At 35.5% G+C, this 16,800-nt stretch overlaps 1 protein-coding gene and 1 pseudogene across 1 annotated transcript in view; one reads left to right on the top strand and one right to left on the bottom strand.

Annotated features, from left to right (window-relative positions):
• PIK3C2G (phosphatidylinositol-4-phosphate 3-kinase catalytic subunit type 2 gamma) overlaps positions 1-16,800 on the bottom strand; it is a 333,932-nt gene that overhangs the window by 209,773 nt on the left and 107,359 nt on the right. The window contains exon 15 of the mRNA XM_043561485.1: positions 12,107-12,295. Within this exon, the coding sequence (XP_043417420.1) occupies positions 12,107-12,295 (189 nt within the window). The remainder of the gene's footprint in view (positions 1-12,106; positions 12,296-16,800) is intronic.
• On the top strand, positions 1,153-9,785 carry LOC122473044 (annotated as a pseudogene).

Raw genomic sequence — 16,800 nt, 5'->3', positions numbered from 1 at the left:
TGGGCAGGAAAGGAAGAGTATCAAATATGTAATAACTCTTTAGTTCAAGCTGGAAGTAGAAACTGACCAGCGTTTAGGGTTCTCCTGTTTTGGGTCTCAAGACCCTTTCAGCACTCTTAAAAATTATGGAAGACACCAAAGAGTTCTCATTTATGTGAGTTATATCTATCAAGAATTTCCATATCAGAAACAAAACCAGGGCATTTAAGAAATATTTATCAATTCATTTAAAGTAACATCAATAACCCCTTTACATGTTAACATAAACAATATATTCCTATGAAAAATCGCTATGTTTTCAAAAATAAAGAAAATATTTAGAGAGAAGAGTGATACTGTTTTAGATTTTTGTAAGTATCTGTAATGTCTGGCTTAATAGAAGACAGCTAGATTCCCCTATCTGTTTCTGTATTAAATCTGTTGTAATACTGCATGTCAGAAAACACTCTACACCCATGAATGAATGCATGTGACAAAGGCAAGTGACATATTAGAATTATTATGGAAATAATCTTGACCTTGCAACACCTCTGTAAGCACTTCGGGGATTGCAAACCTAATTTTGAGAACATAGTTTTGGCATGAGTTATTGTTGTGGGCCCATAAGTCAAGGAATCAGTACCTGTGGTCTCTTTTGAAGACAGAAGTACATCAACTTATCTTTTCCCTGAATGACAAATTGGCTTTGAAGTCACGTGACCAACACTCAGATTTGGGAAACATCATTCCTCCTCTCTTCCCTCAGTCATTTACAACCCTTCTCAGAGGGCTATAGGAACATCACCAAGGATCCCGACAATCTTCAAAAGGGACAGTGGCATCACGAAGTTAAATTTTAACAGAAAAATACACCTTACACTTCTTCCATCTGACTAGTTATTTTGTGACTTCTATTCCTTTCTCATTTTCTCCCCGTATCTTGTTTTTCTCTTTTGTTCTTCTTTTTCTAGTTTGAAAAATGATACAAGGTCAATATCTGGCTCAAAGAATTCTTGAAGTGATGGGTAAAAGCCAAATGTGACGTAACAAATGCCAACCTTTAAAAAATATCAACTTTGGGTAAAATGAAAAGCAAAGAAATCTGAGATCAAATTTAAGTGTAACAGAAATGTCAGACTTCAGAATACACAGTAAGAATTCATGCAGAATGCCATGAGGCTATTCACAGTTAAAAGCTGCAATGTCAGGTTAGAATTAGAAAACTATCAGAAGTACAGAACAGTTTCTCCAGCAGGTTTTGAGTCTGATGACACACTCAGCATCATCTTGGAAGAAAATGTCAATATGAATGTATTTGCTATTTTTCTAGTACTAAAAATGATCAGATGTGACAGAAGAAATTTCTTTCTAGAGAAAGTGGGGAATAAGGATTCTTTAAGATGATTGTAAATCTCTACCCACTGAATAATTCATGTTCGTTCAAGGATTTTCACATGATTGCAGAATATTAGAATTCAAGGAAACTTGGAGACCTGGTTCAATCTCCTAATTATACAGATGAAGAGTCTAAAAGTCAGAGAGTTTGAGCTGTTTGCTCAAGGCCATTTGTTAGTGGCACTAAAACTGGAATCCAAATACCCAGAACACTAGGCCAGGAGGCTTTCTATAGTACTTCTAGCAAGACCTTTTTATCTTTTGACTAGGTATTATCATATATACTTACATGAAATCCACAAGACAGGCCTGAAAATATTTATTTTACTTAGTGCATTCTTCTAAATGGATCAATAGAGATGCATAATAGGGAGAAGTATAATTTATCTAACTGGATGGGGATATTGTTCCAGTCATGACCCAGTGGGCATAAGTATGAATCCTAGATCCAAAGATAGTTGGAACTGTGCAGAGATATTTCCTGATGGATAGTCTATGGATTTGCATATAGAATTTGGGAATTAACTGTATATTTATGGTATTAATTAATCAGACTTATTTATACTTAAAGAGTGGTTATTGATTTTGTTCTATATGTTTCCACTTTGATTTTACTTACAGACAAGCTTAGAAAAGCACTACATAAAGCAACTGGTGTAATGAAGGCACCATGTAGAAATTTTGTGTTTGGATGGATTTAACATTACATGCAAAACCAGCATGATGTTATGGAAAAGAATGAGGGATTTTGAGCTTAAATATGAAGGATCTTGTTTTCCTAGCTTACACTTTCTCTCTCTTTTTAAGCAAATTTATCTATACCCTTGACTTAATTCCCATCCTTCTGTGGATGATTTCCAAATTGTATTCTCTCGCTTAGATTTTCCCTTGAACCATCACTGGCTATCTCAAGGACATCTCAAAGCTAATCTATCCCAACCTGAATGGGAAGGTTAATCTATAATCTATTTGTTACCCAGAGTGCTCCCTCTTAGCAAATGTTTCCATTTTCTACCTACTTGCATTATAAAGAAACCTAGAAGTAATCCTTGACATCCTCCTTTTTTCACTGCCCTTCCCCTATCTTCTCACTTTTACTCCTAAATGTTCTGATTCTGTTCATTTTATTACATCACCACTGACACCACATTACATCCTCTGACACTTGGACTACTTCTATAGCTTCCTAACTGTCTTGCCTTATTTACTTTTGCTTCTCTCACCAAATTTATGCTTCGCTCAGAAGCCAGAGTGATCTTTAAAAGATGCAAATCTGTTCAAAATATTCCCTCACTTAGAACCATTTGTCCTTTCCCAATGCTACTAGAATAAAGATCAAGTTGCTCAACATGGTCCTGTTTAGATGTCCTTAGAACACCAGTTCTCGCTCTATCTTAACATATCTGCTAATCTTACAATATACATTTCTTCCCTGGACTCCAGGAATGCTGGCTCTCTTTCAGCTTCCTGAATTAAGTTTCTGCCCCAGGGCCCTTTCATGGATCCCCTCTTCCCAGAAACTCTTTTCTTATTCTTCCCTTTCATCAATTCATTCCCACTCATCCTTTGGATCTGAGCTCAAACTTCCTCAGGGAAGACTTTTCCCACTTTGTAGAAAAGGTTTGGTTCCTTTGTAACATGCTTTCATAGAACCATGTGCCTTTCATTCAGAGCTGTTAGAACACCTGCCATTTTACATTTATAATATGGCATGACCTATTTCCCTCCACCTCCAGTAGATGGCAGCTCCATAAAGGCAGGATTGTATTTCTTTTTTGTGCATTATGCTAGCTGTAGGGCCAAATGAAGTGCTTTACATGAATAAGCCATCAGTAAATATCCATTGAGTAAATGAGCAGACAAATTTGGCTTCAATTTCTTCTTCTGTAAAATGGGGATCAATAAAATTGGGGAAATTGTAAATGTTGCTAATAATATTAAAGAAGTTGTTTTGTAGAACACATCGTGTAACGTGAAAATGCTTTGTAAGCTATGTCATTCAGTTGTGAATTATTTATTATTAAGCTGCTAATTCTTTCATCATACACATTTTAAGAAGTAAATTTAACTTATTGAAGCTTAATTGAAATGAAATTATTCCCATGGATTTATTGATATTTACAGTTTGGTATTGAAAGACTCTGAAAACTCTAAACGATGTAATTATGATGAAGAGGATAGTAATGATAAAGATGATTGGTAGAATTTTATTGAATGGTCTCATAAGTACCGTATCATAATAGGTACATAATGTTATTATCCCTGCTTTATAGATAAGGAAATTTGTCCAAGGTCATTCAGGTAATAAGCTCTACGAAGCAGTAGAGCTAGATTCGTCTGATTTCAAAGTTTTTGCTGTCAACTGTGAAATTTGGAAGCAACACCAGAAACTTTCTAAAGGTGCACAAAGACAAGATATTTATACAAGGTATATTGGGGTTATGCTATACCACATTTCTCATTCTAAGTATATCAGAAGAATATTGACTCTTCCTTCATAGAGAAAATATTGAAACTTCCACATTTTTTTCTTCTGCATTCATACTTATCTATAATTGTATTCATATTTTTCCTTGTCTCCCACCTGAGGGGAAGAAGTTACTCTCTTCCTTTCCTCAGATAAAATTACCATTTGTACTTTTATTCCAGGCTAGTGGCTGTTGGTACCATCTCATTTTGCTACTTCACCCATCCCTCTACTTTTGGATCTTCCCTTCATGCATCCTTCAACTCAATTTGTAAACATGCTTGAAGCTATTTTATTTGAACAAGCATACAAATCCCAAACCTCAAAGCCTTTCCCATCAGTCTTATTTCAAGAGTCACCATTTATCTAATTTATTTCTTCCATTTGCTCTTTAGGATCTTGAAGTATGGCATCCAATTTTACTACAGTATTAAAACTGCTCTCACTAATACCATCAGTGACTGCTCATTTTTCAATCCATTGATTTGATTTTAGACTTAATTTTATTTAACACTTCTTTAAAGACTTTGAAAACCTTTTTTTATGAATTCTAAATTACTACCCCTTTCTCGCTCTCCTCCGACTTCTTGGTCATTCTTCCTGTTGCCTTTTCCAGCTTTGCTTGCTTTATGCTGCTCTTAAAATGTTGCTACTCTCCGGGGTTCCATCTTTGCCTCTTTCTTTACTTCCTCCACATACGTACATGCAGTGCCTCTACTTCCTGGCTTCAATTACTGCTTTCAAGCCAATAATTCATATATTATTTTTCAAGCTTTGGTTTCTCTGCTAGGCTTCAGACCTGAATATAGAACTGTATACTGGTCACCTTCTCCTAGGTGTCCCACAGGTTTTTGTTTTGTTTTGTTTTAATGTGTTTTTATTTTTTGGGAGAGAGAGAGCTCGAGTGGGGTAGGGGCAGAGAGAACGAGACACACACAGAATCTGAAGCAGGCTCCAGGCTCTAAGCTGTCAGCACAGAGCCTGATGTGGGGCTCGAATCCACAGACTGTGAGATCATGACCTGAGCCAGAGTCGGCGCTTAACTGACTAAGCCACCCAGGCGCCCTTGTCCCACAGGTTTTTAACTATGCAACATGTCCAAAACAGAACTCTATATCTTACACCACCTAAATTTTCTTTTTTCTATAACCCTTGTCTTGATTAACAATATAGTTTTCTATCATTTACCCAAAATGGAAAGCTCAAATTCTTCCTTATCTCTTCTCTTTTTTTTTCACTTTCCTCTGAAATGTTTCTCAGATCTGCTCTGTGGAACTCTACTATTTTTCAGGCCCAGATCATTTTTCAAATGCACTATTTCAATACTTGACATCTATCTAATATCCTTGCTCTCATTGTCTTTTTTTAGTTCATCCTTCACATTGGTGCCAGAATTATCCTTGTATAATATAAATCTGATTCTATGACTTCCATTCTTCACAAAATTCCATGGGCTGCAGAAATGCGTCAGTAGTAACTACCTGGCTCATGAGACCTAAAACATCCTAACTAACCTATCCTTTTCAGTCTTGTCTCACAGTACAATTCCCTTCTAATATGACATTAGATTACTCACTATTCTCTGAAACTCCATAACTGTCCATATGTTAGCCTTTCTTCCAGAAAGGCCATTTCCTGTCTTCTCCACTCAGTAAATTACTATGAATATTTCAACTCAGGTTTCAATTCCTTTGTGAAGATTTCCTTACTTTTTCAGAGAGAATTTGTCTCTCTCTCCTTTGGGCACATATAGCACTTAATACTTTGATTATAGTATGGAGTATATTGCGGGGCAATCTTTAGCATAAGTATTTTTCTCTTATTGTTTTTTAGGGATAGCCACTATGTCTTATTATTCAGTCTCCTTTATTCATTGCAGGTCAATTTCCAAGTACACATATGTGTGTCAATATGTAAATGGTAAAGATACATCATTATCAATCACTTAACTATTTAGTCTAATGTGGAAGTTATAACTGTCTCTCTCTTCCATATTCCATAGTACCAATTTGCAATGCTAGTCAAAAATGTCTTTATTGGGGCGCCTGGGTGGCGCAGTCGGTTAAGCGCCCGACTTCAGCCAGGTCACGATCTCGCCGTCCGTGGGTTCGAGCCCCGCGTCAGGCTCTGGGCTGATGGCTTGGAGCCTGGAGCCTGTTTCCGATTCTGTGTCTCCCTCTCTCTCTGCCCCTCCCCCGTTCATGCTCTGTCTCTCTCTGTCCCCAAAAAATAAATAAACGTTGAAAAAAAAAAAGTAAAAATGTCTTTATTATAAATTAATCTCTACAATAAAAGATGTAATGGCTTTGTGCAAACATGTTTATGAAACATTTTTCCAAGGAAACTGATTTTGGAAGCTAAGGCACTGCCTGTTAAGCATTGTTCTTCTTCCCGCAAAATAATAATTTTACATGATGTGGGATGGCAAGTTCTGGTACCTTGTCAAATTTTTATTTAAGTTTCTGATGTAATCCTCTGATGCCAGTTCAGAGTTGCTATTTTTAAATGAATACTTTCCTTGAACTGTCTTTTAATTCCTTGGGTAATTTCTGCTTGCTATTAGCAGTTGAATAGTTATGCCTGTGCATCAGAGTTCAAGAAAATAGCAACCATCTGCCAAGAACCACAGACCTTCGCCCTTGGTCTCTGGTATTCTGACAGCACTGCCTTCTCTAATGGAAATATCAGTACCCAGTGAGCATACTGCTGGCACTCAGTAGTGGAAATATTAACACCCTATGGCCTACGCTAGGTAAATTAAATCTCAACATGTCTCTTGCTAAAAATAAACCAAAAGGAGATGGTGAATCTTTGGATGGGATTAAACAAACAGAAATATTAAAAATTTTTCTGAGCTAGAAATGGAGCACACCAGTTCTCAAGAGGTTAAACCATTGGAAAAATAAACTATTCAAAGGAGAAAAAATACAGATCTCTGAAGACCTCACTCTGACAACTCACTTAACAAGCACAAACTGTTTGTTCTCAGAAAAGTCAGCTTTTGAATTTAGAGAAGTTGAAAGGTTCATTTTTGGAAACAGCTTGTCCTCAAGTTTTTTTTAGTAGTTCAGTTAAAGAGAGTGGGAGTCACAGAATGAGTGCAATGGAAATATTTTAACCTTTCCAGTGACCTTCTCTGGTGCATGATAAGGAACTGTCCAATGTTCATATAAATCAAGTTTCTAATAAGTTTCCTGAATGATGCTCAATAAACAACACTTTACTTTGAAACCAGTCCCTATAATCTCTATATATCTGATTGGAAAAAAAGAAATTACACAGTGAAGTAGAAACATCCAAGCATGACAAGATGGTTAAGTACTGCTATTTACTACAATAAGACTATTTTAAGATAGTTTTATTTGCATATTTAATATGTAAATAGCCTTGGGGCACCTGGGTGGCTCAATCAGTTAAGCGTCCGACTTTGGCTCAGGTCATGATCTCACAGTTCCTGAGTTTGAGCCCTGCGTGGGGCTCTGTGCTGACAGCTCAGAGCCTGCAGCCTGTTTCGGATTCTGTGTCTCCCTCTCTCTCTCTGCCCCTCCCCTGTTCATGCTCTCTCTCTCTCTCTCTCTCTCTCTCTCAAAAATAAATAAATATTAAAAAATTAATATGTAAGTAGCCTAGAGTATGTATGTAGAAAGGCTATAAGAATAGTGGTTAAGATTTCAAGCTCTAAACCCAATGTTTATAGCAGCACTATCAACAATAGCCAAAGTATGGAAAGAGCCCAAATGTCCACTGACAGATGAATATATATAGAAGACATGGTATATATATACAACAGGGTATTACTCGGCAGTCAAAAAGAATGAAATCTTGCCATTTGCAACAACATGGATGGAACTAGAGTGTATTATACTAAGTGAAATTAGTCAGTCAGAGAAAGACAAATATCATATGACTTCACCCATATGTGGAATTTAAGATACAAAACAGATGAACATAAGGGAAGGGAAGCAAAAATAATATAAAAACAGGGAGGGGGATAAAACATAAGAGACTTAAATATAGAGAACAATGCGAGGGTTACTGGAGGGGTTGTGAGTGGGGGGATGGGCTAAATGGGCAAGAGGCATTAGGGAAAACACTTGTTTGGATGAGCACTGGGTGTTATATGTAGGGGATGAATCACTGGATTCTACTCATAAAATCCTTATTGCACTATATGCTAACAAACTTGGATGTAAATTAAAAAGTAAAAAAATAAAATAAAAATATTTCAAGCTCTAAATCTCTGGATTTAACTTGAACTCCTCAATTTAATAGTGTAACATTGGACAACTTAATCTCTATAAGCCTCAGTTTCCTCACAGGTACAATTGGAATAATAATCAGATTTGCCTCATAGGGTTATTGTGGATATTAAAATTAGATGGTACTAAGTAGCACTAAGTAAAGATTTGATCTTTATTTTTATTATTTTTTTAAATTTTTTTTTCAACGTTTATTTATTTTTGGGACAGAGAGAGACAGAGCATGAACGGGGGAGGGGCAGAGAGAAAGAGGGAGACACAGAATCGGAAACAGGCTCCAGGCTCTGAGCCATCAGCCCAGAGCCCGATGCGGGGCTCGAACTCACGGACCGCGAGATCGTGACCTGGCTGAAGTCGGACGCTTAACCGACTGCGCCACCCAGGCGCCCCAGATCTTTATTTTTAAAACACTGAGATGGTACCTGGGTGGCTCAGTCAGTTAAGCATCTGACTCTCTATTTCCGCTCAGGTCATGACCTTACAGTTGGTGAGTTTAAGTCCCATATCCAGCTCTCTGCTGTCAGCATGGAGCCCACTTCCGATCCTCTGTCTCTCTCTGCCCCTCCTCAGCTCATGTGCACTCTCAGAGCACAAGCTCTCTCTCTCAAAAATAAATAAACATTAAAAAAAAAAATAAAACATTGAGTCAAATAGATTTTCAGCTTCTGTTCAGGTAGAGAAGGCTCACTATAAGCAGAATTATGCTTTTTTTTAAATGTTATTTATTTTTGAGAGAGAGAGAGAGACAGAGTTCAAGTAGGGAAGGTGCAGAGAGAGAGGGAGACACAGAATCCGAAGCAGGCTCCAGGCTCTGAGCTGTCAGCAAGAGCCCAATGTGGTATTAGAACTCATGAACTATGAGATCATGATGTGAGCTGAAGTCAGAGGTTTAACCAACTGAGCCACCCAGGCACCCCCAGAATTATGCTTATTTATCAGGGATCAGAGAATATTGAAGTCTATTTAGTGAATTCTTTCATTTTACAAGCAATATTAATCCTTTTATTTTACAAGCAACTAAGCAATATTATAGGCTTCATTCTGATAAAGATTTTTATAAGAGGCTCCCATGACTCCCAGAGCCAGCATGGGGTTGGGAACTCAGAATCCTGTCACAGCGGTGAGCAGCGGGGGGTGCCCCCCTGAGGTGCCCATGGTACATCAAGTATTTACTGCTTGGTTTCAACCTTCTCTCCTGGCTGATGGGGTTGGCTGTCTTTGCTTTTGGACTATGGTTTTGGTTTGGAGGCACCATGAAGAATTTCTTATTAGAGAAGGGGTCACCAGAGTAATTCTACATGAGGCTCTATGTGTTGGTTGGAACAGGGGTCCTGATAACAGTTGTGAGCTTCTTCGAGTGCTAGAAAGCCATGAGACAGTTGCATTGTGTGCTCAGCATTTTTACCTGCCTACAGGTGATATTTGCTGCTGAAGTAACCATTGGGATATTTGTTTTTTATAGGCAAGGGTGTAGCTATAGGACGTGCTCAGACCATGTGTGTGGAGGCTTATAACTATTACCTTACAGAGAGTGAAAAAGGAAATAGGGCTGTCAGTACCTTCCACTCAACATTTCAGTGCTGTGAAACAAAAGTTCTGAAGAGATCCAACCCACAGAGCTGAAAGTGCTTCTAGGACACAAGCAATATATTGATGAGACTGGGACCATAATCAGTGTTAATTAAGTTTTAAGTCATCAAAATTTATTGGTATTGGAATCACGTAATCTTTCACATGATATTCAGCATGGTCCTTTGCCATGCAATACTAAACTCAAGAGATGGGATATGAAGCTACTTTGACATGAAAATTGTAACCTATAGCTTTCATACAGCTGTTGCAGGAGCTAGGTCATTTTTAACATTCATAGGACACTTAGGATCTAAAATAATTTGCCCTTAATTGTACATTTGCACCTGAATATACATTTGGCTAATTATTGGTTTACCCCTTGAGGGAATAGCTACTAATTATGTTGACTGAAAGCATATTCGTGTGTGATCTATTTCTGGTATATACTTTATACATGATGAAATCTGTTTGATGGGAATTCCTGATTCTTGTTATGTCAGAGCAACAACCTATTTGCCTCAGAAAAAAAGATCAAAAAGCTCTGATAAAGTTTAAAAATGGGGGTATTGAAAAAAAAAGATTTTTCTAAGAAATAGTCTATAAACTTTATAAAAAAAGTATTCATTGACACATTTAAATATCTTTAAAATAGACCAAGGTCTATCTTAGTAAAACAATAATAATCCCCTGCCACCCAATAAAGTGGGCTTATGCTTTAAAAACTAGAAAGTTGTTATATTGTCTGGTGAGAAAATTATGCTTTGGATATTATAGAGATTCATACCTCTATTTTTAACTTGACAATTATTATTTTCAAATTTTAATAGTGTTATTGAGATATAATTCAAATGTCATGCAATTCACTTAAAGTGTACAGTTCAATGGTTTTTAGCATATTCCCAGAGTTGTGTAACTATAATCACAGAAAGAAACTTCATGTTCATTATCAATCAACCCTCTTTTCCCCCAACCTCCCCTAGACCTAGGCAATCACTAATCTATTTTCTGTATCTATAGATTTGCCTATTCTGGACATTTCTTATAAATGGAATCATATAATATGTGGTCTTCTGTGATGGGCTTCCTTCATTAAGAATAATGTTTTCAAGGTTTATTCTTGTCTTAACATGTATTAGTATTCATTCCTTTTTTTATTATTGAATAATACTACATTGTATGGATGGGCCACATTTTATTTATCCACAAATTAGTTATTGGCCATGTGAGTTGTTACTCCTTTTTTGTTGTTATAAATATTGCTGCTCTGAACATTCACATACGAGTTTTTGAGTGAACATGTATTTTATCTTGGATATATACTTAATAGTGGAATTGTTGGGTCATACAGTAACTCAGTGTTTAATATTTAAGGAACTGAAAATTGTTTTCTAAAATGATTGCACCGTTTTACACTCCCACCAGCAATGCATGAGTTTTTCAATTTCTCCACATCCTTGCCAATACTTATTGTTATTTGTCTTTTTGATTTTGATTATAGCCATTCCAGTGAGTATGAAGTGGTATCTCATTGTGGTAGAAAAAGAAAACACTTTCACCTCCTTTTCCATCCCAGAAGTTTTGGAAAGTACACTAATTTAACATAAATCTAACTATAGTTTGAAAAGTCTTTTGCGTCACCCTCTCTTCCACATTTCTCCTCTGTAGGACCTTGAGAGAGAAATCAGAATAAAACTGGTCGCCACAACTCTTCTCTGATTCTAGAGATTACAGACTTTCTTTATGGCATCACTGAACTGATGCTATCAAGACAGATTTAAAAAAGCTCGTCTTGGCTTTTAATATAGAATAGAAGCCAAAAAAGAGCTGTTCCCCCAAACTAGAGCCAGCTTCCACCCTTGTTCCCATACATTTCTCCCTAACTATAAAAAGACATCATTCCTCCACCCCTGATTGCATCCTTGTGTATTTTATTCTGAGAGACTATCTGGAGAATAAATAACATATATTTACATATTATTATAATTTATTCTTATCATTATCATTGGCATATTAATTGTACACCTACTATATGTGGGATATTTTGCCACACTTTGTATACTTCAATAATAAAAGATATGGTCCCAGTTATTCAGGACTTTTTTTCTTTTGAGAGGGGTCAGAGTAGAGAATTTAATTTTTCCCTATTTAATTTTGTTGTTATTTCTGTAAGACTAATGTAATATTCATGTAATCTATAAACTTCACACAAGAGACTGTGACCATTAATTATACTTACAGTTTAGCACTGGAGACACAATTATAGCTTAGATTTGTTTAAAATTTGTATTCATAGTTTACATTTGTCTAAATTTAATATCTATAGCTATTGAAATTGGGAACAACCAAAATAGTTATTGAATTAATCATATAGTCCTATTTTTTTCTCTTCAAATTTTCTCATCAGTAATACCATGATTGTTTTTGCAATTCTTACCTAGAAGTCAGAAGTCCAAGTGCTTCCAAAGGGCAAGAAAATTTCCATCTTCTCAAAATGGTATGCATTTCTGAAACAGTTCTTTCATCCCATCCAGGGGCACTGCCCAAGACCAAAGGAAGGGAGCAGTTTTCATTATTGCAGTAGAAACGATAAAACCATAAGTATCTTCTCTTTTCCTCAGAGAGTCTGCAAAACCAGATTGGAAACTGTAATTTGTTGGAGTTTGCTCCACTAAAAAATGTTACAGAACAAAATTTTACTCAGTGCTTTGACTTTTATTTTACTTTACTTTGGAAAACAAGTTCTTTACTTTCTTGGAACAATTTGAGAGTTTATTAGCTTACTTCCGTAACTTTGTTCTTTTATAGAAAAATAAAATAGACTTCAGATATTCATATTTATTTTTTCTTCCTCTTATCTTTGTCACTTAAAAAACAACAACAACAACAACAACAACAACAACAACAACGTCATTTTGGTTAACAAAATCTATGCCTCCTTTAGGGCTGACCAAGTTTTATCTGAATCCTGCAATGTGTACTACTTAGAACAGAGGTAATCTCTTACCTTCTTTACAAATTAATTTAGACCCAAATGGGCCCGTGAAGAAATGTCACCTTTTAAAGACGATATTCCTTCATCTCAAAGCAAGTTTCATCAGAGTTCAGAAAACTCTGCTCTAAACTTTGAAAACAAAGAAACTCAATTCATCCCTGGATTTGGGCTTTAAATTCTCATATTTAGCTGGAAGTTTGGAGTTAAAACGCCAGTGAATAGGATTTATTTAAATGCCCAAGTGTTTCCCCCTGGAGAATGGTTCCAAACAGAAGATCGAAATCTAGGACTAGGGCCATTGACTTGCTGACAGTTTATCATGTTTTGCTCACACTTCAGCAGAAGCATTCAGAACCACAGTTCAACTGGAGGACAGCATTTCTCACATGACAATGACAGCTTTTGAACACTGTCTCCTCCAAACTGACAATGCTGCTTAGCTTAAGTTAGCTAAAACTTCCAATAAGGATAATGAGAAATATTAAAATGTCTTAAAGGCTTACATTTCTCTACATTTTTAAAAGCCGTCTTCATCTACAAAATAAAAGGGATGGATTATAGAGATTTTTAAAGTATGTTTTGGGCTCCTGTCCTGTTTTGTCACTACCTTCCCCACCAGAGAGTGAGTCCTCAGAAGAAAAAATGCCACGACAAAGTTATTACTAAATTATTATTGAAAGAAATTATTTTTCTCTGATTAAGTTTCTTTTTCCCCAATATTGAACAAGACATATTTGTTTTACTTTCTTTATTGAAGCATAATTTACATCAAAAGGAATGCACACATGCAGTTCAATAAATTTTAACAAATGCATGTACTGAATGAAAACCACATTCCTTTCAAGATAAAGTTTTCTCAAGCAAACAAACAGAAGCAAGCACTGGTAGGATTTCTTTCACTCTAGATTAATATTGCCTACTTTAGAACTTCATACAAGTTAAATCATAGAGTAAATGCTTTTATTTATAGCCTCTCTCATTCAGTATAATGTTTTAAAGTTATCCATATTATTGAGTGTATTAGTAGTCTAGAAATTTTAATTAATGAGTATTATTCTTTTATATGAATACACCATAGTTTGCTTATCCATTCTCCTATCTGATAGACATTTGAATATCCTGCTTGGGGATATTATGAGTAAAGCTGCTATAAACATTCGTGTGCATGTATTAGATTGGATAGATTTTTTCATTTCTCCTAGGAAGTTTCTAGGAGGGGGATGACTGGGTTTTATGTCAGGTGTCTGTCTACCTTTAAAAAAAACTATTTTCTGAAAATGTTTGTAAAATTGTACATTATTATATGCCGAGTATGATTGTTTCAATTATACCACATTCTTGCCAACACTTGATTTTGCCCATTTCAAGATACTATCATTTTAATGGGTGCATAGTGGCGTCTATATCACTAATTTGGGGAGAATTAGAATTGTCATCTTAACAATAGGGAGTATTCTAATCAATGATATGATATAACCTTTTCTTTCATTTCTCTTAGCAAAGTTTTATACTTTTTAGTGTAGAGGTTTTGATGTAAATTGAACTTTAAAACAAAATTTTTCTGTTTTTCACTGAAATACAATTGCATTTTGTACATTGATGTTGAATGCTATGATTTTACTTAATCATGTCATCTGAAAAGAGAGGAAGTTTTATTTCCTTCTTTCCCAGTTTTACACAATTATTTTTCTTACCATAGTGCACCGGCTAGGACTTCCAATACAACATTGAGGAGAAATATTTAGATAGATATCCTTGCTTTCCCATCATAGGAAGAGGGAAAACATTCATTCTGGCACCATTTAATATGATGTTGACTTTAGATTTTTTCCATTGATCTAGATTTAACTCAGGATTTTAAAGTTGAGAAAGTTCCATTCTATTCCTGGTTTCATGAGTTTTTATTATGAATGAGTGTTAAATTTTATCAATTGTTTTTTTCCCTAAATCTATCAAGATGATATAAATTCCTTACATATCTTTTTCCATTTTTAAAATTTTAATCTAGGTGAATCCTTATATTTAAAACATATGACTGTAAACAGAATAAAGTTTTATACTGCTTTTGTAATGTAGGTGACAATTTCTTGCTTTAAGTTAGAGTTTTTATTCTATTTATTTTATTATTTTTTTTTTTTAATTTTTTTTTCAACGTTTATTTATTTTGGGGACAGAGAGAGACAGAGCATGAACGGGGGAGGGGGAGAGAGAGAGGGAGACACAGAATCAGAAACAGGCTCCAGGCTCTGAGCCATCAGCCCAGAGCCGGATGCGGGGCTCGAACTCATGGACCGCGAGATCGTGACCTGGCTGAAGTCGGACGCTTAACCGACTGCGCCACCCAGGCGCCCCTATTCTATTTATATTTAACATAACATGGATATAATTGGTTTGATTCTACCACATTGCTATTACTTTGTTGTTGTTCAAATCATTTCTTTGTCCCATTTCCCTTTTTTTTCCTGTCTTCTTTTCAATTTTTTCTTGGTATTTCATTTTTGTTTTCTTCTTAGCCCGTAAATGTGCACTTAAAATTTGGGGGTGTAGTTCTCTAGAGATTTCAGTATTATCTTTCAGTATATCACAGCCAACAGTTGATAAATATTATACTGCCTTATGTATAAGAACCTTAAAACAGTATGTTTCCATTCTTCTATTTCTCATTTTTATTACAGTTATACATTTTAATTTTATATATTATTAAATTTTTTGTCATATTTATTTTTGAGAGAGAGAGAAGAAAGAGAGAAAGAGAGAGAGAGAGAGAGAGAGAGAGAGAGAGAGAGAGAGACAGGGCATGGGCAGGGGAGGGGTAGAGAGAGAGGGAGACACAGAATTTGAAGCAGGCTCCAGCCTCTGAGCTGTCAGCACAGAGCCGGACACGGGCTCAAATCCATGAACCATGAGATCATGACCTGAGCTGAAGTCGGACACTTAACCAACTGAGCCACCCAGGTGCCCCTTAATTTTATATATTATAAATGCAGCAATACATTATATATTTATATAGTTATAAAAATATAATTATTTTTTAAAGAAATTGTTAAATATGTAAGTAAAAGTAATTTTATTTCCTACCTATTTTCCCTTTATGATGCTTTTCATTTATTCTTATAGTTGGAGCTTCATCTAGTTATCATTTTCTTTCAGCTGGTAGTATTTCCTTTAAGATTTCTATGGTACAGATAAGCTGATCATAAACAAATTCAGCTGTGTTTAACTGAAAATGTTTTCATTCTGCCTTTACTTTTGAAATATAATTTTACTGGTTATAGAATTCTAAGTTGATAGATTTTCTTTTGCCCTTCCTAGATGTAAGATAATATTCTACTATCTTTCAGCTTCCATTGTTTTTGATGAGAAATATGCAATTCATATTATGGTTGTTCCCTGTATGGAATTTGTTCATTTTCTCTAATGCTTTAAAAAGAATTTTTTTAAGTTTATGTATTTATTTTGAAAGAGAGAGAGAGAGCATGCACACAGGGGAAGGGCAGAAAGAGAGGGAGAGAGAGAATCCCAAGCATCTAATCCATGCTGGCAGTGAGGAGCCTGATACGGGGCTTCAACTCATGAACCATGAAATCATGACCTGAGCTGAAATTAACAGCCATACACTTAACTGACTGGGCCACCCAGTGCCCCTAAAAATTTTTATCATATGTTCGGTTTTTAGAAATTTGACTATAATATGGGTATGCATGTGTACTTGATTGGGAGTTGCTAAGTTTCTTATATCTGTGGGTTGGATTTTATATTTTTCACTTTAATTTATTTATTTTTTTTCCTGTGGTTTCAATTTTAAAACAAATTTGTAAAATTTTGACTATTATCACCTTTTCTTTTTGCCTTCATCTTTCTCTCCACTCCTGTGTGTCTAATACATATATTGTCAGTCTAACAGGTCACAAGAATCGATCACTCCTTTTAGAATTATTTTTTTCTGTACTTCAACATGGCTAATTTTCTAGTGCCCTCTCTTCAAGCTCACTGTTGTTTTTTTATTATGAAATCTATTAAGTCTTTCCAGTAATTTTTTAAAAATTTAGATATTGTGTTTTTTCCAGCTTTTAAATTTCCTATTTTTTTACTGAGATTTCATTTGTTCAACCATATACATCTTGTTTTTTGGAAAT

This window comes from Prionailurus bengalensis, chromosome B4, assembly GCF_016509475.1.
Source record: "Prionailurus bengalensis isolate Pbe53 chromosome B4, Fcat_Pben_1.1_paternal_pri, whole genome shotgun sequence".
In the NCBI taxonomy this organism is placed as follows: Eukaryota; Metazoa; Chordata; class Mammalia; order Carnivora; family Felidae; genus Prionailurus; species Prionailurus bengalensis.
The sequence above is the reverse complement of the archived record's forward strand: the minus strand, read 5'-3'. Positions and strand labels throughout refer to the sequence as shown.